Genomic DNA, 25,144 nt, shown 5'->3' with positions numbered 1-25,144 from the left:
TTTTATAATTTCCATGATAAATTTTAAATGTATACTCATTGATACATAACCTTTGCCTCCAGGCAAAGCTCATTTTCAGGAACAGTCTCTTTAACTGCTTTCATTTACCAGTATTAAAGATTACTTTTTACTTTGGCCATATATATATACACAGTGCATAAGACAGACATTATTCAGAAGGTACATTGTGGTTTTTCAGTTACGAGAAGTCCAGTGAAAAGATGAAAGCTACACATTGAGCTGGTTACTCTGTATTTTGAGTATATTTGTATAGACAGTTTCATCAAGTGGTCTTCTACAGTACTCTTTGTGCAAATCTTTCTTAGCGTATTAAGAACAAACATTTCTCATACTAAACAATGACGATAAAGTCATCATTACTTATAGAACAAATCTTCTAAAAGTTTCTTTGGTATAAGTTAAAACATAAATCTTGATTAGAAGATTCCAAATGAAAGCTGTTCCATGAAGCAAGTTTCAAGTGAAATGCAAAAATCACCCTGTATAGCTCATTTGGGAATATTACGTATGTATTTTTGCATTTCACTTATTGTTATTGACTTACTTTAAAAAATCCAGAATGAATAAACCTATGTCAAGAACTGTTTGCAATTAGATGAGCTATCATCACTAAAGAAAGACTTACAGCTAAATGCAGTGGACTTATAGGTGCTCTGTTGTCTGAATCATTCAGCATGTCGGTACCTGATGTTTCCATTAGCTTAGCAAAGAGAGAAAGTCAGAGTGAGTGCAAAAACCCCACACCTTTAAAAATATTCAGCAATAATTGCTACAGTTTCCAGTATATACAGAATGAAAAACAAAGGAAGAAAGATAGGAAGAACAATATAGGATTACAGTTATCTTTAAGAATTCTAGATTCCCTTCAATTTTTTGAAGTTTGAACTGCAATGACTACAACCCTTCCCCCATATTAATCTCCCAAGCACAGTTATTTAATTTTGTATAACAATGCAATAATTAATTCAGAAACTAATCTAAAATTATTATTTATACTGAAGCAGCCATATGAAATAATATAGATGAAATAGCATACAAAGGGAAGACAAGGACAGGTGAGAACAGCTGTAGTAGGAAAAAAACACCCACAAAAACCAACCAACAAACAAGTAAGCATTTAGATTATGTGAAAAGTCAGCAAGAAAGCAATATGAAAAGTCAGAAGGCAAGACTGATTTCTCAGAACAGAAAAACATTTCCCAAAGAGAAGAAATGGACCCAAAAAACAGGCACAAGAGTTATAAAATAGGACTAAACTATCTATGGGTATACATTTCTATTTGTTACTTTCAGCTGTGTTCTAAAGTTTTAATTCTGGGTCTTTTTCAAGATCATATTTAATTTAGTACACTAGTAGAATTAAAACATTCAAAGTGTTTGAAGAATACCAAATACATTCAGATCACTAAAGTTTTCATTATCACACTTTTATAACACAGTTATACAAATGTTTAAATAATTAAAAAAAGGCTTAAAAATACTTTTCTATTTTACAATTCTGAATTGCAATTAAATCTAAATTGCAATTGAAATTATATAATATATCTATGCATTGACGAAGTGGCTGAGTCTAAAATAAAGTCTCAAAATAAGCAGTATTTTTAAAATTACATGTTCCCTTTTGCTGTACAGTGCTACTTTAACAGTGATAAATAATACACACTTACAACATCTAGAGGCGTTTCGCTTGCAATCTGCAATTAAAAACATTCAGAATTCATGTTTGAATAAATTTGAATATAAAAGTAAATTTGTATAAAAATACTAAATGGTGTAACACACAGAAGATAAAATTAGCATATCAAATAACATACACATTTTTGCAAAGGGATTAATGAAAGTCTACCTGAGGCTTTCTTATCTAAAATCCTATTATGTGACCATTATAGGACCATGTGTTACTATAACTACGTGAACTATTTTTAAAAGGCACCCTTACTTTACAGGCTTTCCCTACATTTTAATTTGCTCCTGCAGATGACCTTTGTGAAGTATCTTAACACTTCGCAGTGGGATAACCTCTGGGTATTTCAGCCATCAGGAAAAAATTCAGCAGTGTATTCTAAGTTAAGAAATTAAACAAAAGTAATATCCCACATCCTCAGTCAGTTACCTCTTCATCTCAGAATGTATTATCTTTTTAGGCCAGTATCTACCATTCTTAGCTCCTCACCTTCCCCTATTTTAAGAGAACCAAGTGCTTAAATATTTATCCTCAAAGGGGCTGAAAAACACTATTGACCTAGCTTACAGATGAAGCGGTAAGGTAGAGGAACCCCCTAGCCCCGGCATCATACTCTGTAAGAGCAGCTGTTAGAGCTTTCATTATGATATGTTTTCTTACCAATTCAAGACATAAGCGATGACCATAAGCAGCTGAATAATGAACGGCATTGTATCCTTGTTTGTCTCGGATCCCCGGATTGGCATCATTCCTTAGCAAGTATTCCAGGCACCTATTTAAATTGACATATGCAACCATACATCTAAATGTTGAGTTTCAACTTTACAGTAAGTGATAAATTATTCCAATTCAATTGGAAAATAGAATATAGTACACAGGAACACTGATTTAATGTACAACATTAGCTAGGACTAGAGAACACCACACCAAGTGTCAATCACAAAACTTACAAAATTTGAACGAATCCTTCTCTGCAGACATCTTGCATCCTCTGAATTATCTGACTTGGTTAAAACTAGCATTTCATGACTATTTTGCTCCTAGCTAAAACAACTGCAGTTACCTTTGTTAATATAAATGGTTACTATTTTTGTATGTTTTTCTGTACCAGTATATTCTTCTGTATTTAATACGGAAGGAAAGGAACCAATAGCTGAATTCTTCATGGTATGTATCCAGGAGTCACACACACACACTTCTACTACCGACACTAGTTTACTATGTTTAAAAAAAAAAAATCAGTAAACACACTTCTTATTGGCATACTTGTATCCTACCATTCCTTACACAAAGTTAAAAGGCAGAACATGATCAGCACAGCTTCAACCACAGACACTCAGCCAGGAGGATGTAAAACAGGGTATTAAAGTCAGCTCCCTCTCCCTATTTTTCTGTTTTTAAGAGACTCCATGCATGCACACAAAATGATTCCAACCAATAACCCTACTTATTCATAACTTTATGTTGCCTACCATTTCAGCAACATTTTGCAAAGCCTACAAATAACGAGAATGAGAACTCTGAAGCAGCAGCCACCAGAGAATGAAGAGGTAAATTGATCTAGACTGAACTACCTGACGCATAACAATCTCAGCTTCAAGATAACAGGATAAAGACTGGTGAGAAACAGTCCCAGAATAACATCAGGTTATTTTGCAAATATATTCATGAGACCATAATAAAACACCCAAACATCCACATGATCAAGATTGTACAGAGCCTCTAAAATTCTGAATTAATGGAATAGGGAAGGAGGAGAGATTTTAGATTTCTTATCGACAAGTTGATTCTGGTATTTGATTTGTCTCAGTTTGCTCAAACAGTTAGGATTATGAACGTCTCCTCATGTTCTACCTGAAGCAGAACCTTCAGGATCTGAGAAACTGCACATACCATTTAATCTGATAACAAAACCAAGACTGCATCTAATTCATAAGATTACCTGACTTGAGAACAGAACATCTAGTACTTCACAAAAAGCAGATGGACTTCAGATCCTTGTATCTGATCTCCCAATCTGGGTTCACCAAAGCTGAATTCATTTAAAAACATCTGGCAGTATATTGAATGACTGGATCGTTTGCGTCCAGCATGGATAAAAAAGACTTCATGACATCCCACTCGTCAATATTGCATATTGTGAGTAGATTGTCTGTTGAGACCCAGGCACAGTATTTTTGAAGAGAAGACCAGAAAGCTTTGCATGTGTTCTACACAGCAATAAGCTCAAGAACATGGTTGGTCCTTTTGCCCTGAGATATCCACAATTTTCACAAGTGCTCTCTGTCTATAAAGGATCATCTGTTACAATAGAGCAAAATGAAGAATGGAATGGGTAGGTCTTCTCACTGCTGAAGGACTGCCTGACCATTCAGGAAAGGACCATCAAGCAGCTAGGGGAACATCCATCTCAGAGGGGAGTGAGATTTGTAAGTCTTGCTGAAGTATACCATGAAGCTACATGCTGCTCCGTGACTAAAACACAGGTAAGACATCACTGAGGTAGTAGTCGTACATTCAAGTGCAATCATCTCTCTCATTACTTGGAACATAACCTGCAATAGAAGGGCTTTCTAAAGACTGAACTAGAGCTAAACAAAATCTGGGAGGTGAAAGTCTAAAGACACTCAACCTTTGTATGGCCATTTCATCAGGCAGAAGTCCAGCAAGGGAGAGTGACATTCCAGTCCTTCTAACATGAGTTGTTAACAGCTATTGGTTTAGGACTATTTATTGTTCCAGTGGCAAATCCAGACAGGAGAACTTTGCATTGATAATAGTCCAGGAACACCTTTAAGTGAAGCTACTTTGTACATAACACATACTTTATATTATAGATGGAAAGAGTAATTCTGTAGGTCAAGAAGCACAAAGACATGTCCTTGGAATGCAGAGGTGTTTACAGCTAGTCCTGATCATGACCTTGAACTTGCTGGTGAAGCCATATGGTTTTCTGAAGTGTACAAGAGGTCACCATCCCTTCTTCTCTTTGGGATTATGAAATACTTCTCCTTTATCAGTTAAATAAATTGGATATGAAGCTAAAAATTATTTTGTCTTGTCAAATCCAGCTTGGAATCTTTCTTCCTAAGCACAGTTTATGTAAAGGTCTCACAGATTATCAGTAGTGACAAACAGGCCAGTTGGATACACTGACAATATGAGGGTTTTAGTTCCCATTTATCTCATGGGAAATTGTTTGGTAAAAAGTTAAAGGAAATTTCAACATTTGTAGTTGTATGGTATGGCTATGCTGGGATGTCATGTGAGAACTTGCAGTGGGATACAGCGGGTTTAGATTTGAGAGAGAAGGATCCTAACATGACCTCTGATCAATGCCGTTAAGAGTAGAAACTTGATCACTCAAAACCCTGGAGAACATTCAAGCCTTGGAGAAATACAGGCAGAAATTCTACAAAAGCAGCCATCGTTTTTATATTGATGTAGCAAGATGCTGAGGGAAGACAGCATGACCCTGCAACATCAGAACTCTTCCTAAGTTCTTTCAAGGAAGGGCACTGTTCCATCTGCTGACTCCAGGCAAGTTCATCACCTGAATGAGATCCAGTACCAGCTGTGATGAAATGGAAACACATTTCAACATAAGACAGCTGTACTGAGTCAAGGGCCCGATAACCTCATGTGCAACAACAGCGATTTCCTGAACTGAAGACCTGACATTTGCTTTTCCATCCCAGACAAAGGGTTAAAGTCACAAACCAGGTGAGTGGAGATGAAAGGGGCAAAAAGCTGCAGAAAAAACTATAAACAAGGAAGTGTCTCATTACAAAGTTGCGAAGAACAGGAGCGATGCCAAGGTGCACTCTCGCTTCCATCATTTTGTGTCGAGCATAAAGGAGAAAATGACTTAGGTAGTGAAAAAGGTAAAAATTTTCCAGTTTTAAATAATAATCTTTTTAACACAAGATGTAAATAACTTTACAATAAGTTCAACATATCTAAAAAAAAAAAAAGCTAACTGTAAGGCATATCTATGCTTTTAACCAACTCATTCAGGTTTTGTTTGTTCAGTAAACAAATGCCTAAGTTTCATCAATGGCAACCGTGCTTGTATGTTTTTATGTGAATTAAAACAGGATGAGATTTCTGAGAATCCAAAGAGAAGTCAATTTGTCCCATCGAGTGAGAATTATTGTCCCTATAATTTTATTTGTCCAATTGCCTAACTTTGGTTGTTAATTTTAATAAATTATTTTTTACTTTCATGGCTCATTAATAAACATTAAACATCACTGGCCTTGGCCATCTGAATTTTTATACTTGTGTACTTTCTGTATTTGTATGCTCACAAAAGCCACAGTACACTAAATACACCGCAGGAAGCAAAGTTCACTAAAAATCCTTGAGTACCCATTCTTTCCAATACAAAACAGATAATTACTTTTGCTGTTTCTTCTCATCCAGGAAAGAGATTAACTTAGCATCTTTTGCATATTTAACTGTCCTCAACAGACGTCTTTAAAAGGAGATTAATCAAACTTCCTGAAAGTCCAGATAATAAATGGGAAATAAGTTTATCTTTATTGGTGTACTGTCGATTAAATAATTCTAACATAGAAAGAGAGTGGTTTTTCTCCCCTAAAGATGCTGCTTAGTTTATCTCATTCTGCGATCATGTTTCTCTGTCCAGCCTTGTCAAAAGGAGGCTCACTGGTGTTTGTTCCAGATTAGAAGCAGTTGTTAAAGACACAGAAGAAACATTTCCAAACAGGAACAAACAGGAAATATTTTTCAGCAAAAACATCCTTGTCCCTAAAATCTGTCTTTAAAGATGTCTGAACAAAGACTATAAAAAATGCACATAAATATCTTTGGCATTTCTATATAAATAATTTCCTGACATTTTTTTCCAGGCTTTATATTCCAACTGAGCAATCATTTTTAGCTTCATTCCTGTTTTGAATATGAGCTGGCTTTCCAGCTGTTACTAATCATCTTGCTGCATCAATATAAAATGCCTCTCCTCAGGCCATTCTGCTTTGCAGCTTGTCTTCCAGAGAGCCAATTGTTAATCAGAAAGGCAGTATCACATGGCTTCCAGAGACAATTCTTTGAGTTATCTCCCAAAGCTCTGCAGTATTGCCATCATCATTCTTGCTTGTGCCTTTTATAAGACAGATGGCAAAACGATGTCATCTGAAGAACCACTATAGTTTGGAGGTTTTCAGAGCAACTGCGAAGCTAAAATTAATCCTAGTTCAACTTGTAAGAGGGCAATTAAAGTACAATTATCTCAGCAAACTCCAGCAGGAACTGAAAGTGTATCTAAAAAGCAGCAGTTTTGTTTTGAAATTTGGCTTTACGTAAAAAGGCACGTACTTTAAATATTAGTTAAATGGCCATGAAAGTGTTCCTTATTTACCCTTCAAAACCCAATCTGCAAGTTACATGCCACCACATTCCTATTGCTACCTCACCTTTTGAAAGGTGCTGTATTAAAACAGGATGATATGGCACTAAGCAGCACTCTTTTCCAGTGAAGGTGTCCCTGTATGCATTTGAAATGCGATGCTGCACACCAGCTTGTTTTGACCTGTGTATTTGAGTGTCTGCACATGCAAGTGGCACTCTTCTCAAGTCTCAATATATACAGTGTCTGGAGCTTAAGTAACCTCACCAGTTTTGGGCTATCTATATAAGTTTTGCATGTAAGCATTTAAGTCATTAATAACGATGTTAAATATAACAATTAGTTACAAAATAAACACATGCAAGAGACATTTATGGATTTATGAAAGATTCTGGATGCATTTCATTGATAAAAGTGTAACTTTTTTCACAAAATTTACACTGACAAGGGAGAGTTGTAATGCCAAACATGAATAGTTTAATCAAGCATCAAATGGATAAAGCATCTTATATTTGAATGTTCATTTTTACCCTGACATAGGCTTACTGTAACTTACAGTCTAGTTTTACAGTGTATTTCCGACTAGCTACACAGATTTTTGGGCAACATTAAGAATGCACCATAAAACACACCATCCTTCATCAGAATTTGATTTTAAAGCAAAAATGACCCTCCTGCTCAGAAATGTCATAGTGATAAACGATATTTACTAAACCACTACAGAGCAGATCGGATTAAAAACTCTATTCCCAATGAATTCCTGAATTAGGACACCTGCATTATAGGACATAACCAAAAAATTACAATACATTTTATTATTGTTCATTTTTCTTAGAAACATTTGTTACATAAAATATTTTATGTACAATGAACAATCCACTGTCAAGTTTAACCTTTGAAAATATAAAAAAAATGCACTTGGCAATTATGAAGGCAGAACATACACAAAATTCACAGGTCAAATGTTTCTAAGGAGAAAGGATTTAAGTACAAAGCATGCTACTTACTTTCCATCTGTGTCTGATGCAGCTGCATAGTGCAGAGGTGTACAACCTCTCTCATCAAGGTCATTCACACTAGCTCCAGATCCCACAAGGGCAAACAGGCACTGATAATTACAATTGGCAGCAGCATAATGGAGTGGAGTTCTTTAGTACACATTTAAATAAAAAGTACAATGGTAAATAACAACAAAATAGTATTATAGAGACAGAAAATGCAAAGTAAAATAAAATTTAAATCCTCCTTACATTCTTTTAACAAGTATTTGTGGTGAAGAATGCATCACTACAATATTAAAAAATGGGGCCATTTTCTAGGGGCCATTTAATAATGCAGAACAGTATCTAGGGGATCTGTTTACCAGCTAAAATATGGACAAACTTTGTATTAAGGAAAGCTTTATATGAATTTTCTTGTGTAAACATATAGAGGAAAATCAAGTTTACATTAGAAATATTATTTTTAATTAAGTAAGCTACAAGGAAAAATATGAACAAATCTAAGAACTGCATAGCAACTAAACAAGGTCAAAATAAAACACAACAACAAAGTAGATATTTTTGACAAACAGATCTGAATTTTATCTAAAGGAGGTAAGCATTATTTATTTTTAACTGTACTAACATACCAGAGGTATTGTTAAAGAAAACTTCTAAAAATATATCTTGTCTTCTTACAACAAAACTGCAAATTTATTAGTACTGATGTATAATCTCAGAGGAAACTTATTCCAGCTTCAAACACATAAACAATTCTCTAAATAAACCAGTTCAGACAAAATTTCAAAAGCACCAATATGACTCAGAATTCCATTTTGTGCTTTTAAAAAGAGATTGCTACTATAAATATCTCAATTTTGAGGAGAGAGTCAGGCACTTTAAAGTGTCCTACCTCTTCCTTCTCCCTTAAAATTACTTTTTCGCGTTTCTCTCCATTTTTAACTGTTTTAATCTCCCGAAATAATTGCTCTATATAACATGCATGTTAAACAAAAAAACAAGCCAAACCCATAAAAAAACAACTTTCAATGACAAAAGTTGTGACACGTAGTTGTTCTTTTCTCAGAAAAGAATGGAAGTGGAATTTAAAGCAAACTACAACTTTGGAACCATAACATTCTCCTCAAGTCCTGCTGTTCACATCCTGGAAAATCATACTTTCCATGATGTATGTGAGATTTTATACAAGTACTGATCATGCCATCTAAACTTAAATAATCCTATGCTAAAAATAGAAATTAATGTGATTCCAGAAGAGTTCAGAGCACAAACAAGGAAACAGAAAGGGATGGATGTCATGAGAGGAAAACGGTGAAGCAGTTATAATAAAATAATGGATTTTTTAATAAAAAGGTTTAGAAATAGCAACTGATTTATAGGTTTGACTAATACATTATGAGAAAACATCACTAATGTCCTTGGAGGAGAGAAATTTAAACTCATTAGGTCCATGTTATATGCAAAAAAGGCTCATTAAAATTACAGTTGAATATGGAACTCAGTTTTTAAAAAAAAAAAAAAGAGACTGAACACCTACTTTGACAAAACACAATAAACAAGATATGTTTGTAACCTTCGGTAACATATGCTGAAGCACAGTTTACTAGAGACATCTTATCTTAAAAAACATTTAAACTAAACACATAGACATGCCCACATAGCAATATGATACTTCTGTAATACTTTTAACAGCTCTTTACAATATACAAATCTAGAATGTCTTACCTCCCAAATCTGTCCTTTTTGTTGAAGTCTGCACCAGTATTTAGCAGAAGATTTAGGCACTCCAAATTCCTATTAAATTAATGCATTATTACTTGTGATTGCAAGTTTTATTTCCCTAATATTGGCCTCTGCAAATATTAAAACTGCTACACATATACATCTCATGGTTTTTAAATGGAACTGAACTATCATATGAAAATTTTGATAAATATAATTTTGTATGTAAAATACATTTCATAATTGCAGGACCAAATCAGGAAAGAATATAAATCATTTCAAGTCCATATACAGAAATTTTATTGATATCAAATGGCATGCAGAAAGCACAAAAACATTAACCTAATTTAATAGAAATTTCAATTCTTTAAAGCAAAGAAACAATAACACCTGCATGTCACATGCTTTTTGCTACCAGGATTCCAGCACAGTGTATTTTTTAAGGCCAAATATAAGTTGCAACATAAATAGTTTACTTTTTAGTGTAATTAATTTTCAATACAATATGATAATCATAAAAGATGTACAATACTGCTTATTGTTTAAACACTATCTTAGTAACTTTCCTAAACTGGAGATGAATGAGGGAAATGTGTCACAAATTATGTGTTTTTATATGAAAAGATAGCATTTTAACCTTAGTCATTTGCAACAAGGATGTATCTATCAAGTATCTTTTGACTTAGAATGATTACTTAACAGTATTAAACAACATTGAAACAGAAAAATGAAAATATCAAGATCATGGAGTTCTTGTGTCCCACAAAGTGTATCATGAAATTTATTACCCAATTCTTCCAGGCAATTTTGAGTAGCTGCTATAGAAAACCTACAATACAATAACAATAATCAATATGGATCACAACTCAAGTGATGAGCAAGTAGTTCTGACTACTTCATCCACCTAAACTCTGGAATTTAATTATGGCTTTTAATTTAGTTAGATCGATCTTTTGTTTATAGATTTGGTAAAAACATATTTCCCAAAGTTGCTGTTCTCTACCTCATGCCCTACAGTGTTCTGAGCAGGGCATGCCATCTTTGAATGCTGTAAATTCTAAAAATACCATCACCATCATCTTCCATGGGAATTTAAAATAAAATTCAGTTCATCCCCAAGCATAAACCTAAGGTAAGGCAGATGATACTTGGACACTGTACTCCAATAATTACTTATTGAGCCGAATATTTAATTTATTTTTATTGTTTGTAGATAGAATCCATCTTGAAATTATTTTCATGTTTACACAAATTCCAAGGGGAGAGGGCAGGAAAAGTACAGAGAGGAAATAATACGAAGAACAGGAATGATCAGCAATTGAAAAAAGAACTCTAAATAGGAAAGCACGAATACTTTTTTACATACCCTCCAGCTGCAGCTGCATGAAGACAAGTCCTGCCGAAATCATCTGGTGTGTCAATGTCAAAACCTGTCAAGTATTTTGTAAAATCATTATGTAACACCACCTTTCACAAAATTGCTCTCATCTACTCTTAAGAGAAATGCTTCCTAAGTAAACTTAACAGCTATTTGCAAACTTAAGCACTGAAAATTAATTTGAAACACATCCTTGCTATTTGCAATATTTTGAAAAACAGGCATTCAAGTAAAACTGAAAGGGATAAAGTAAAAGACAATTAGCTGCACTGAGGCAAGAGGTTATATTCTCTTACTTTATTTACCTGCTAATACTTCTGTGTAATTTAGTATTGAAAATAAAACGTATGAAGGTAATAGGGGAATTAAGAATATGCTAGAATTTATCAGTGTTACACAGAGATTTTTTTTTTTTTTTAAATAAATAAAGAGGGGGAAGTCAGCATTACTAAATCCAGAAACTACTTCAATTTCATCCTTGAGTTTAACTCTGGTCCCAGAGAAGAACTTTAAGCTGGAGTGAAGGCTGTGAATAGCAATTACTTAAAGAGAAGCCCTTTAGAGAACATTGTAGTTTTCTCTTGTCAAAATGTGTGAACTATGGAACTTCAAATTTGAGATTACACACTTTAACTGTGTAACTCCATATCTAACCATACCTTTTGACATGAAGATTACAATTTAAATCAGGTTTCAAAGCTACACTTTTGTTTGAGAAAATGTCTATATTCTCCTAAGAGGCTTGCTCTTGTCTAACAAAACTTACTCACTACATCTCCAGTTTTGGTACTTTTGCCTGGGAATCCAATTTTTTTTTTTCCTTTTTAAGAATTTTTCATTAATGACAAATAGTGACCAACACAGGATGCGTTATTCAAGAGTACTACTATTCAAGACTGTTTTCCCACTCCATAGCCCCCAAAACATGGGTTTTCTATGTGCCACGATACTCTCCTCCCATTTCAATAGGCAGTAATACACAGCAAAGTTAAGACAGTTTACCAATCTGATTTGAAAAGTAGTCTTTGATGCTTTTCCACATCTCTAGGTTGCTTGTCTAACACCACTAACTACTTAAATGCCATTCAGTACTGAGACAAAGCAGACATGATTTTTTTTTTTTTTAATTTTTTAAGGCCTTCACATGAATATAAAAATCAGATTCTGAATTTACGTAAATGAGACAAAACCAAAAAGGGCATATAGTCTGCAGATACCAATTTCCACACCAAAAGCATGTTCTAATAAGCTGTTAGCAGTATCTAGTCTTTCCAGTCTGAAGGCTGAACATACTCATAAAGACCTTATCTGCTCCAGGCCAGATTTACATCTAAGTTTGCTCAACTCATGTAAACCACTTGCAAGTCTTCTGCGGGGATTCCTTTGCCGTACTGAATCTCCAGTAAGTGCACAGCCAGCACAGTACCATGTGCAGAAAGGAGAAAGAGCCATAGTACTCCTCATTTTGAATGCATCCAATTGAAATATAGTGAACTGCAGGACAGTTCTTTCCTGGAGCGAATCCTTGCAAGCTTGTCCATGACAGGACAGTGAAATAAAAAGCTTTACTGGTGGTGGTTTTAATTATACTCCTTCGGTTCTTCTCCCAGGCTTTCCTAGCAGACATAAAGCTGGGGAAGCAACTTCTTACTCTTCCTTCTCCTCCGACCCTCTGCCCCCTACTCTTCTTTTTTCTAAAAACATGAAGTGCCTTCAGATTAATATAGAACCATTTACTTTCTTCTTATTATTCTTCTGTTCCTGAAGCCTCCACAGTCCTTCAGACAAATCTACTTTCTCAGAATTAGAATGGTTCAGAGAGCTCAGAATTCACACCAGAGCAGACCCCGGACAACAAGGGAAGTAATAACCTTATAACACTCCCCAGTGTCAGGGAGGAATCAAACAATGAAGGTGAAGTGCAGTGTGGGTTGCATTTAATAAACAATAAACCACCAATGCAACAGTTTCTTAATGTAGCAGTCTGCAGTTTTCAGAATTGCCCACTATAGGATCAGACAGGAATAGACTGATCTGTACTAAGCTGAAGACATCATGGAAGGGAAATGGAGGACACTCAATGAAGTCATTCACTAGTCTTGCTCTCTGAAGTTGCTTTATGGTCTGAACCAATCATCTCACCTCTATAGCCAACTTAAAATGCACAAACACAACTTTTAAAAAGTTACAGATGCACTATTTCAATTTTTTTTTCATTACTTCTGTAAAAGTTTGCATTTACTTTAACTACTTAACTGTCCATTAAAAAAAAACAAACAACAAGCACTGGCCCCAAGCTACTAGCAAACTACAAAGATTTTTATACATTACCAAATTAAGACTTAATTAAAAGCTATTAGATGCAATAAAAAACAAAGTAAAAAGCAGCCATAAGATTTTTTTTTAAGAATATCCTACCTGATGAGAGGAGCTTTCTGCAGCAGTCTGAAAATCCACTTAATGCTGCCAAATGGAGAGGAAACATCCCATGTATACCCCGCCTAAGATACACCATAATCAGGTATCACAGTTTCATTACAAATAAAATAAAACAAACATGATTGTGTGCCAAAGTGCATGGTGGGTTCAGCAAACCACCTAATGAGAATACTGAGCCTTAGGAAAACTTCACATATTAAACACTTTCTTAAGCTTTCTAGCAGGACGCGTTAATTCAGTGCAACAGTGTATTAAAACTTCCAGAGTTTTTAATTCAAATACATTAGAGGAAAATCTATTTCTCTTTCTTTTTGTACAAATTGCGATGTACTGTATAGCTACTTAAAATTACAATACAGGATAATACACAAAAAAAATTCCTATTTCAAGTTGAAGATGATATTAAAAAAATCATACTAGTCTTGTTAATCTAATAAATACATTTCTAAATTCTCTCAGTTTGCATTCATGTCAGTAAAGTTACCTACTTTGCAGTGTCAGCACCACTCGTAATCAGAGTGTTGATTAATAGCTCATGGCCATATCTAGCTGCTATGTGCAAAGGAGTATTTCCATTTTTATCTTCACAGTCTATTTCAGCTCCTGTAATAAAAAGTAATTACTAAGTAAGAATATATGTAGGCATACAGATACTTTTGTTAGAAAAACAGCACTGATGGTAATTCAAGCAACATTAATAATTGTCCATGAATGATTACTTTGGACTTAAAATCTATACAGCTTTTAGTGGTATTTAGTACTACTAATAAAATGCTTCTCCTTGTTTTGCTTATTACATAACCATATGGGACAAACTTTCTGCAGCCTGGGTTACGGAAGAGAAATTAATATATTTTCCCGCATTCTGAAAAACAAACACTTCTTCAATGTCATTTATCAAACTTTATAAGCAGATGTCTTGGTTTCAGCCAGGATAGAGCTGGTTTTCTTCACAGAAGCTAGTGTGAGGCTGTGTTTTGGATTTGGGATGAGAAACTGTTGATAATGTGCTGATGTTTTGAGTTGTTGCTAAGTAGTCAAGGACAGTCCAGCTTCTCGTGCTGAGGAGGGGAGCTGAGAGGGGACACGGCCAGGACAGCTGGCCCAGGCTGGACAAAGAGATATTCTATACCATATAACGTCACACCCAGTACATAAACTGGAGTTAGCTGGGGGGTGGAAATAGCTGCTCAGGGATGGGCTATCAATCACCGGGTGGTGAGCAATTGCTCACGAGGGCATCATTCGTTCTTGTATATTCCTTTGTCAGTAGTATTATTGTTGTTATCATCGTTGTTTCTTTCTTTCTTGCCGTCCTATTAAACTGTTTTTATCTCAACCCACGAGTTTTTTTCCCAGTTCTCTCCCCCGTCCCACTGGGGGAGGGGGAAGTGAGTGAGCAGCTTCGTGGTGCTTAGTTGCCGGCTGGGGCTAAAGCACGACAGCAGATATGCCAGACTCCATCATTATCTGACCTACTAATGGACACTGGATAAAAAAATTTTCAGTACACTGTTATCAATATAAAAGGAATGAAATATTTGTAATACTGGAAAGCTGATGACAAAACTACTTCCTCCCCCTTTTTACCATTTTGAATGATGGTTTGAGATCTTGAAAATCTACCATGGATTGCTGTCATGTGCAAAGGTGTTTTCCCATCTTTACTCTGGAAAAGAAAAAAAAAAAAACCAAGCAAGTGTTTACTTATGGCCACTAATAATAATCCATCAGAACTGACAAAAAAAAAAAGTGTTTCTATGCACTTCTGCAAGACAGATGCTGGCAGTGACAAGTCAGCATGACATGGCAGGCTTTTCAAAAGAGCTGCTCTTAATCACTCTTCCAGCTGTGAGTGACGACTCAGTGATACCCACTCAGGCACAGTTATGTCTTTAGGATAATCACTCTCAAGAGGATGATGACAGCACACAGAACTTTAGCAACAAGCCTATGTCCAACTCTCCCCCTGCCTGAGTTGAAAACAAAACAATGCTGCTTTAAATTAAGTTCGTTTCCTGAAAGAAAATAGCTCTATTTACTGTAAAGGTTTACACATTATATTAGAAGACAACACATTAAAAAGCTCACGTGTTTCATGAGAATTTCCACAAAGTGGTATTTGTAACCGATTTATCATATACCACAAGTAATCCTAGGTTAGAACTATTCAACCATAATAGGTACTATACATTTGACACACACGTAAAATGTGCACTTAGTCATTCACCCAGTAAACATGTCCTTCAAGTAGGCCAACAGTAATGTATAAGGGAATTTAAATTTTTAACAGCACAATCTCGATGCACTTACAAACCCTTCTTTTTCCTTTACTGTTACTTAAGACGATCCACCCCCCACCTCCCTTTATCATAGGTAATGGGAAAGCTTTACTACAGAAAATGTCCCTACAAATGCACACAAAAAACTGCAAACATGACACTCACAGAAAATAAAAGCACTCTTGGATGCACATGCATACTACATCTTTAAATTTTACACATTGGCTTTGAAGAGCATGAAATGTTCACAAAATACAAAGTTAAAAAAGACAAAGACGGTAGGGGGAACATACGATATGAACATATGTATTGAAATGTCATTAATTGCTGTCATGTGCAAAAGTGTCTTCCCATCTTTACAGTTCCTTCGGAACCAAGTGGCAAAGCTTCTATGGATGTGTTACTGAAAGTCTGCTGGAGTACCCTTTCAGACAGAGTTCGATGTGTAATTTTTAGTTGTGTGACTGCACAGAGCAGCATACACCACCTAGAGCAATGCAATTACGGGAAACAGTGTCTTCTCAGATCTAAACTGAAAGAAATAAAACACTTTATAATGACAACCAAGTTATCCTCAGATGTTTCAGCTAGCAGATTTCTTTGATCCTAAATAATCCAAAAGACAGATCCACATATCCATAGAGATGCAAAGATACACAGAAAATGGGATTGAAATCCACTTGAGGAATTGGACAATCGATTTAACTTCTGTCATTGGAGGCCTTAAGAAAACGCCAAATAAACACGTAAGTGACAACTTCCCCAAGCAATCTCTATGCTCCAGTTTTCTTACATAGAGAATTTTCTTCTAATGTCTACCTTTCATCTTTCTCTACGCAGTTTAGTTCTACTCTTTTTATTCAACCATTAATATTCTCTGTGTCCAATTATATTCCTCCTTTAAAACAATTTTTACACATCTTGTGTCTCTTTCCCTCACTTCTTTTCCTTCTTTAAGCTAAAGAATCAATTAATTTAAAGAAAAATGATCACATAAAATAAGCTTAGTCGGAGTGAGTGACCAAAAGCTGCTTTGGTAACTAACGTTTTAAACTTTAGAAGGGGAAACTTTGAGAAAGGAAATAAACTAGTGAAGTAACACACAGAAAAATTTAAGGGCTTGGATAAAGAAGCTTGCAACCTCATTGGCTCAGATATGTTAAATTTGTATCTCAAAGGAAGGCTAATGAAGAGTAAGAAGATGGAGCAGAAAAAAGTAGATCCAAGTCTCACTGAGCACATTAATAAAGTACCTTACAACGACATAAGAATAAGCTAAGGTAACAGTATCAGAAATTAAGGATCCTGGTGGTCAAGTGAGAACCCTCACAAGACAATATGAGTAAGATCTTGCAAAGGACAGCAAAATAAGCTGCAAAATAATTTTCCAGTTCTAAATGAAAAACTACAGTACAATCAATAATGGATTTTTAGATTTACTTCGCTCAAATTTACTCAAAAATGTACTTAATGTAGATTTCTAAGACAATGGATTTGATTATCGACAGTGTCTCTCTCTAGCCTAACAGTCCCAGGCTCCTTTGCAATAACATAATGCACAATTGTCTATCAACATACAAACATAGAACAGGTATAAAATTAAATATGGGTAATGATTTCCATGTTGAAGTTAAACTGGTAGGTGTAGGATTGCATTCAGAATTCCCTTCTTAGACATCGCCACTAGAGAAGGATATACAGAATCAGAACCAGTAGCCAAAGAGTTCTTTAAGCAATGAAACAGCAATGCTCTATTTATTGAGCAAAGTACTGTTTCCTGAGATGCCAGGAGGTTGGACTGCATAAGGACGTGTCTTCTAAACTTTTGCTTCAATTTCCTTTTTTTATGCCTTTAAGGTCTTCTATCTAACTGTTAACTACAGTTGTCTGATTTTGCAAGATCAGACAGGATCAGAGCACATGACAGAATAGCTATGGGCTAATGATAACTTTTGTCATCTTCACTGAAACTCAATTAAGTGTGGTAAAAGGAAAGAAATCACTCAAATTTCCTCTATCACTAGAGAAAACATATCCACAAAATACATAAGATCATATGAAATTTGCTAAGAACAGTAACTGCTATTAGACAGAAAGAATTAACACACAGCACAGGGCGTTCTATCAAATGATTACTGAGATTTAACTGTACTCAGGCTACTGAGCTTCACCGAGGGTCAGGGGAAATGTGGGTCTATCATACCACAGCATTCCTCCAAATGAAATCTCCCCCTAGCAGCAATTCTTATGTTCTAGTATCACCAGTGGAAGTAAAATACTTTTTGTATTTAGGTCATTGAATTTTCCAAGCAGCAAGGGGGCCCATAAAACAATTAATACTGTCCCATTATGTACTCATTTCAACGTGTTCTCCCATGCATGGAAATCCTGAATAGTGAGGAGACAGTGCTGCTGTAATGAGCAATATTTAACAGGACTCACTGTTCTACAGTACTATATGGACATGACAAGGCTACAAAAACTAGTACGAAATTATGTCCTCTGCCTACAGAGGTGATAAAAAGCATGTAACAAATTTCTACTGTTCCGTTATCTTCTGCTACATATTCCCTTCTTGACATGAGGCCAGCATCCACAGATATGCACAAGCACTTACCCTCCATCTGCCATCAAGAATAAGAGCGTTTCCCTTTTGCTCTCCCTCACTAGGCCATCCACAGCAGAAAGTGCTCTAATAGTACTGTCTAGTCTGCACCTAGATTACTGTCCATATCCACTGTTACCTCTAAAAACACAGAAACAGTTGCACATGGGAGGGAACTACTGAATCAGATTATACAAGCAATATAATTATGATGAAAAATAAATCTTATAACAATTGTAAAAACTGCTTTGAACTTCAGCCAAACTATTGAACTATTTGGAAACTGAAGAGGCTTGGTTTCAATAAATACTTAGTAAGAATGCTCTACAAGCATCCCATTTTAACTCTACAAATTTTTCTTAGCTACATATTCTAATTCAATTTCCATTTTCTATTTTTTAGGGATTGTTCTTCTGATTAAATCCAAGATTTATCCTTATAGGCCTTTCCAAGGATGCAGAAGTTGACTTGGAAATTATTTTCTATTGCCTCCGTTCTTGTACTTTTCAACAGTGCAAGTGATTAAGTTTTCATATACAAAGTAAGGCTGTTGACACCTTCAGGCAGAAATTCACAGGCCAAATTCGGTCATACTGGTATAAATACACAGAAATGCTATTAACAGAATTACAACCAAGACACATATTGGTGTGGAAACAGGATAAGTGATGTTTCCAGGCTATAATTGGTTAAAATCCCTACACAACCCTACTTGATTAATTTTGCACTTCACAGTTTTGATACTTACTAAATCAACATTTTTTAATCACAGCCAACCTAAAGCTAAAGCTACTAACCCTTTCCACTGTAAAGACATTTTCTTCTGAAGCAGGCTAACTTCAGTAGCCAAATCTTTACTAAGCTCTTCGACTTCAGCTGAAATTTTCAGCGCTCTGATATGCTTCAGGCTGCATTTCCCAGCCCCATCACTACCATGCTTCAGAAAAAAATGATTCCGTCATCTCAGAGTAAGCTTAAGAGAAAACCTGGGTTTACCCATACTAAATTTTCAAAGGATTTCTTTTTTTTTTTTTTTTAAAGTTACAGAAACCAACAAATCTGTACTTTGGACCCCTGTCCTGGTTTCAGCTAAAATTGAATGGGAAGGCAGGCAACAATACATATCTCTGATGTTAAAATATCTTTTGTCACCTCCAAAAAAAAGTTCACCCACATTATAAACTTCAAAGAATTCATGAACTTTGCCAGTCACTTTGAAGATATTAGAACAATTTCTAAGGTTACTTTGTGTTTTAACTGACGAAATGTAGTTAGTATCTACAGTGTATATCATATGTAAAACAAAGATTCTTATTTTAAGCGCAAACATAAAGATTATAGTAATCTTTAACAGTGTTTAATTATCCTAATAGAATGCTAGAATTTTTTCATTTTCATTCCTGACCTAGAATTAAGGTGTATTCAAAAACAAATAGCCAAAAAACCTCAACCACCATTACTTGCTGCATATCTTTCTGAAATGAAGCCCACCCCACTTCTTCTACATCAGAAATATGCACGAAGTCATGAACCCTTGCAACCCAGCATACAGGAAAACAGTAATTCTTTGCTTGGTAATATTTATGTTTCTCTCTTTTTCTTATTTGTGTGAGTAACACATGTACATAATCATCAGTATATTTAACATTGTGGGATTATTTTCATGACAGAACATACATTACTGAGAAATGATGCTTCAAGAATGTAGGACAGAAGTCAGCCCTGTTAAGGCTAAAGCCTCAGTCATATCCAGTCTGGGACATTACACAGAGCAGAAAGCTGGCAACAAAAATAAATGGACTGTGACCTGTGTATTTTAGGACAAGTTGGCAATAAACCCTTTAGCACAGCTCCTTACTTCTCCAGGGCATTTTGGTGATGAGTTTTTCCACAACTGAGTTTAGGTATGTTTTCATTAAATGAGCTGCATGCTTAAATATACGTAAAAGTGAGCAATAATATACATCTAAGACTTTTCTGCATCAAATAGCTTACTTTTAAACTACTCCCAAATTTTCAGTGGGCTATGGATTTTGTATTAACAATAGGTTTAAAATTGTATTTTCGAACTAGTTAGCTGAAAATCAGTGTGAATATCTTACATGCGGTGAGCGACAAACCCCATGATTTTTAACAGGAATGTTAGTTCTTCTAATATTCACCTCTTATCCAGATTGTGCTGAAATTCAGACATAACTCTATTAAACAGATTTTTTTTTTTTTTTTAAGCAGCAAAGGATAGATAATTCTCTTTCTACCACATGTGGGCAACAGTATAGGAAATTAGATATTTTGTAAGAGGAACACTTAGACTTTTCATTCCACATAGCTGTTTCCCACTTCCCCCAGCGTGAAACCTGTGAAGACATTGGATACTGCAACTGAGTACTTCTGAACACAGTTAAGTTTCCATTACTAGAGTAAAAATCAACTTAATACAAAACAGGAGATCTCACATCTCTCATAGCTCAAGATCTTACTTTACAGACTTGAGAAGATAATAAAAGATATAGGTTCTAATTTGCTTTTATGCTTGTGTGCATTAGAAAATCTATCTATGCTAAGACTGGATTCTAAGGAATATTCTGCAGCCAAAGACTTGTGACCAAGTAGTGATGTAAAATATACAATGACTCTGCTTGTAAAATTTTGCTGGAGTAATTAAAAAAACAGCTGTTTAAGACTTTCCATTGGCCTAATCTACTTACCTTTGTATTTTTAATATACCCTTCACAACTCTCCCTTATTAATTAGGTTTTAGGATCTTACATTATCAGCTCTTCAACTGCTCCAGCAATTAGCCTGTTCATACACATTTCTCTGAAATATCCTTGATTTTGTTAATGCTGCTTATTAATAAGAAAAACATGTTCTTTTGCATTTTTCCATATGATTTGCTCTTACTCATATGGATAGATTAGGGAAGACAAATTATGTGGAATTCTGACATCTAAAATCAACATTGACCAGACAGTATTGTCGTCTTTCTTCTTTATCCTTTTGAGCTATTTACTACATCGCATTGAAGTTTTCAGATTGAGATCAAGTTCCTTGAAGCAACACTGGCTCATTTTTCCTATAATACTTTTCACAGAAGTACTCAGTGTAATTACAGAAGTAATCAGTGGGAACTTCTAAACATTATTGTCATGATTTTGAAAAATTACCTCTGATAAAGATGTACAGCATCTTTAAAAGTAAACAGATGGCTTTGGGTTCGCTTACCTTCATATTTACATCTGCTCCATTACAGACCAAAAGCTCTAAACATAATGCTCCATGTGTTGAGGCAGCAGCAAAGTGCAAAGGTGTAAAACCCTTCTCATTCATTTGATTTACATTAGCACCGCAGTCTATGAGTTCATTCACTACAACATCTTGCCCGTTGTAGCAAGCTACATGGAGAGGAGTATTTCCATAGGCATTTGGTTCGTTCATCTATCAGAGAAAAAACCCAAACAAAACAGATTAGTTAGTAGGCAAAAACCTCTATTACCGCAGCAGTTAATTATGACAAAGAAAAATCTCATGTCACGAGACAACTTCTTCATTACGTTTTGGAACTCTTCAAAACCAGAAATTAAAGGCATGTTCTGGATGTAGTACTTTGATTAAGAAGTGTGTACCGACAAAGAGTACAATTGCTTTACAAGTAAGCCAACCTCCTCCAATTGTCTGCACACCAGTTTCCTGTATGCAACTTGACAGAACACACATACGGAAAAAATGTCAACAGTGGCAATTCGCACAGACGCTACAGACCAAGCACAGCATGGACCTCTATCATTTTTTAACAGCATTTGCAGGTTTCCGTTAAAAACGGAGGTTAAAGGGACTGAGTCTCCTCAAAGAAATGTTAGGCATTTAAATTCAGAAACCTTAGATGTAGCACGTGTATACACACACAGGAGGGCTCTTCAATGTTACTGAGGCCCTGTAGCTTCCGAGTGTAACAGGAATTTTACTTATGAACTACTTCTAAAATGCAATCACACTCCGCTAATGAATTACAAGAGGTGCTGCTGTTTAGGCATCCAAGTCAGAAAACGATCGCTAAACGAAACAAGACTCTAAAGTATGTATTTCCCTTTTTTTGGGGGGTGGGTGGGGAGGGCATGTACAGATGTAGAATTTGTTGTTGTGCACAACATGATACTCAATTCTGATCTACTTCTCAAGCTAGAGCTTTGGCATCATTATCCAGCCTTGTAAGACTAAAATGTGATGCACAATGTAGATTTCTTACACAGTTTGACACTTTGTTCTTAACACACTTTCTATACGCAGGTACTGTAGAGCCTTTTAATTTACTTTTCATTTCAATATTAATATGACCCTCCTTACTGTAGTATTTAAGCTTCTTTCATTTTTTAGTATTTTCCAAAATTTATGTGATGTAAGAAAATTAGTAACATCTACATTTTACAAATAACTAAAGCAAAAGTGTTTAATTTCCTGCAGTTCAAAAAGGATTGTGTGGCAAAGCTAGGAACGGAATTCCTATTTCCTGAGTTCTAGTCCAATGAACTAAGAGTAAGAAATACCAAATGAACACAAAACCCTACTAAAAACAAATTTACTTCCAATTAATTGTGCAAAATGTGCAAGGCTCTTAAGTTACTTGGGGGAAATGAGGTTTTAAAGAGAAAAAAGCAGGTGAATGAAGATCTAGTGAAATACTACTTTCACTACATCATAACCTGTCCTTAAGTAGTGTGCTACAATACTAACAAGCGCAATTCAAACAACAAAAAGATATGGATCATTTTGTTTTATTCTTCCTTACATCAACTCCAAGATCTAGAAGGTATTTGACTACACTGATCATCCCACTAGATGCTGCAGCATGTAAGGGTGTATATGATTTCTTGTCTTTGCATGTCACTTCAGCACCGTGGGCCACAAGTAATTTCACAACTTCAATATGACCTAAAAGAGTAAAGACAAGCACAAGTTTACAAACTTAATAACTGTACAAGTGTTATAACATGAACAAGGCTTTATTCATTTGGACCTAATCTGGAAAACAAAGAATTGTTCTTGTATTCTAATTGTATCGTGAACTATAAAAGCAACATAAAATATTGATATCCAGAAGGGAGTATTTTCACATACCCCCTCCAGTAATCACAGTATTTATACTGCCAAAATAATCTTGTATCTTAAAAAAAATCTTGTCTTCTGCTTATACAGAAGGATTTGGGGGGAAGATTTGAGAACTAGGGAGGTGAAATAAGCTTGTAATTATTAAACATTTACTGCAAGTTTCTGTTAACAACTTGAAAGAGAATGTGACTGCCAGTCTTCCACCTTCACCTCAACTGCAAGCACACCCGTTAAGGCCTTCAGTATAAACTTCGAAAAAATTACATAAACATGAAAAGAATAAAATTGTTCTATTTTTACATAAAAATATATTCCCCCCCAATCCTTTACTTGCAAAGCCTTCACAATGTTGACCCAAATCATACAGGATTTAGCAAAGCTCTAGTTTCAAAACTGACTCAGGCTCCTTCAAAGGAAGCATCAAGTATTCTCCTAAGTCACCGGGATGAGAGTATGGAGAAGAGAGTATGAGTTGAGGAGGATCGTAGGGAAGGGATGACCTGGGGGAAGTTCCAGCTAAGAGGGTGGAAAAGGGAAGGGAGGGCAGGGAGCCCACCCTGAAGTAGCAGGCAGTCGCTCTCACCGCCAGCTTTGTGGCTGGGCCAGGCGCCCCAACGCTGCACCGCTGCTGCGAAGGGCAACCAGCTTTCCCCTGCACTGTGCCCACATGCTGCCCCACTAGCTTGCAGGCAGTTGTGCCACTGCACACTAAGAGAAAAGCTATGAAAATGAGGTAACAAAAAAATCTGTCATTCTTGCTCAGCTGTTAACTACCAAACAAGTCAATCACTGAAAACACACAGATGAGCATCACAAAGTGTCAGAAGAAAGGAGCACACTTCAGTTAAATAGGCCACAACAGATTTAGTGCTTTACCTTTCTAACTGACCCGAACAGACAGATGTGGGATTCTTCATTTTACCTTTTAAGTGACACCCATGCCTTAGTTAAAAAAAGTGGTGAGGGGCACAGTAAATACTTATGCTTATCCAGTCAGACATATAAGTAAAAAGTATCAAATCCAGCTTTCAGTTTAAGTGCTTCATAAAAAGTGAGGGTCTTTTGCAAATTCTCTTAGTCATTGAAAACGCAAAGTTTGAATTCCTGTCTACCCAAAGGAATACAAAGCTGCTTCAATAAACATTCATGATGATAAACCATGATACCTATTTTATGCTGCGTGTCCAACAGCATACAAAAGGACCCTTCACCTAGCTATACCGACCAGAAACATACAGAGTTGACCAGTGCAATGTGAAGTGCTGCAATGAATTTTGCAATGAAATATATGTTTTGCAATGAAAGTGAACTTCTGAATTATTTCAGTATTGTAGGAAAGAAGAGAAGGAGAAATGTAAACATAATACTCATTTTCTGACCCAAATAAAATGAGGACAAGAATGAAAACAAGCCCTATACGAGAGACAGAAACACAGAAGATATTGAAAGTAGTGAAAGGAAGCCAGACACTGAACAGAACAGTGGCAGAAAAACTTTTAAAGAGAAGAAAAAAAACCTCAAAAAAATCCCTGACC

General features: G+C 35.5%; 1 protein-coding gene across 2 annotated transcripts in view; it reads right to left on the bottom strand.

The window, feature by feature from the left end:
• The window catches only part of ANKRD28 (ankyrin repeat domain 28), a gene marked incomplete at its 5' end in the record, with an annotated part of 82,069 nt that overhangs the window by 16,659 nt on the left and 40,266 nt on the right, over positions 1-25,144 (bottom strand). For both annotated transcript variants that reach the window (XM_082015634.1, XM_082015635.1), the window contains 11 exons: positions 647-721; positions 1,689-1,715; positions 2,366-2,477; positions 8,084-8,224; positions 9,803-9,871; positions 11,166-11,229; positions 13,596-13,678; positions 14,105-14,219; positions 15,207-15,285; positions 21,729-21,941; positions 23,290-23,432. In XM_082015634.1, the coding sequence (XP_081871760.1) occupies positions 647-721; positions 1,689-1,715; positions 2,366-2,477; positions 8,084-8,224; positions 9,803-9,871; positions 11,166-11,229; positions 13,596-13,678; positions 14,105-14,219; positions 15,207-15,285; positions 21,729-21,941; positions 23,290-23,432 (1,121 nt within the window). The remainder of the gene's footprint in view (positions 1-646; positions 722-1,688; positions 1,716-2,365; positions 2,478-8,083; positions 8,225-9,802; positions 9,872-11,165; positions 11,230-13,595; positions 13,679-14,104; positions 14,220-15,206; positions 15,286-21,728; positions 21,942-23,289; positions 23,433-25,144) is intronic.

The sequence above is a fragment of the Phaethon aethereus genome, assembly GCF_964289735.1.
Source record: "Phaethon aethereus genome assembly, chromosome: 2".
NCBI lineage: Eukaryota > Metazoa > Chordata > Aves > Phaethontiformes > Phaethontidae > Phaethon > Phaethon aethereus.
Note: the sequence above shows the minus strand (reverse complement) of the source record. Positions and strands in the feature narration are given on the sequence as shown.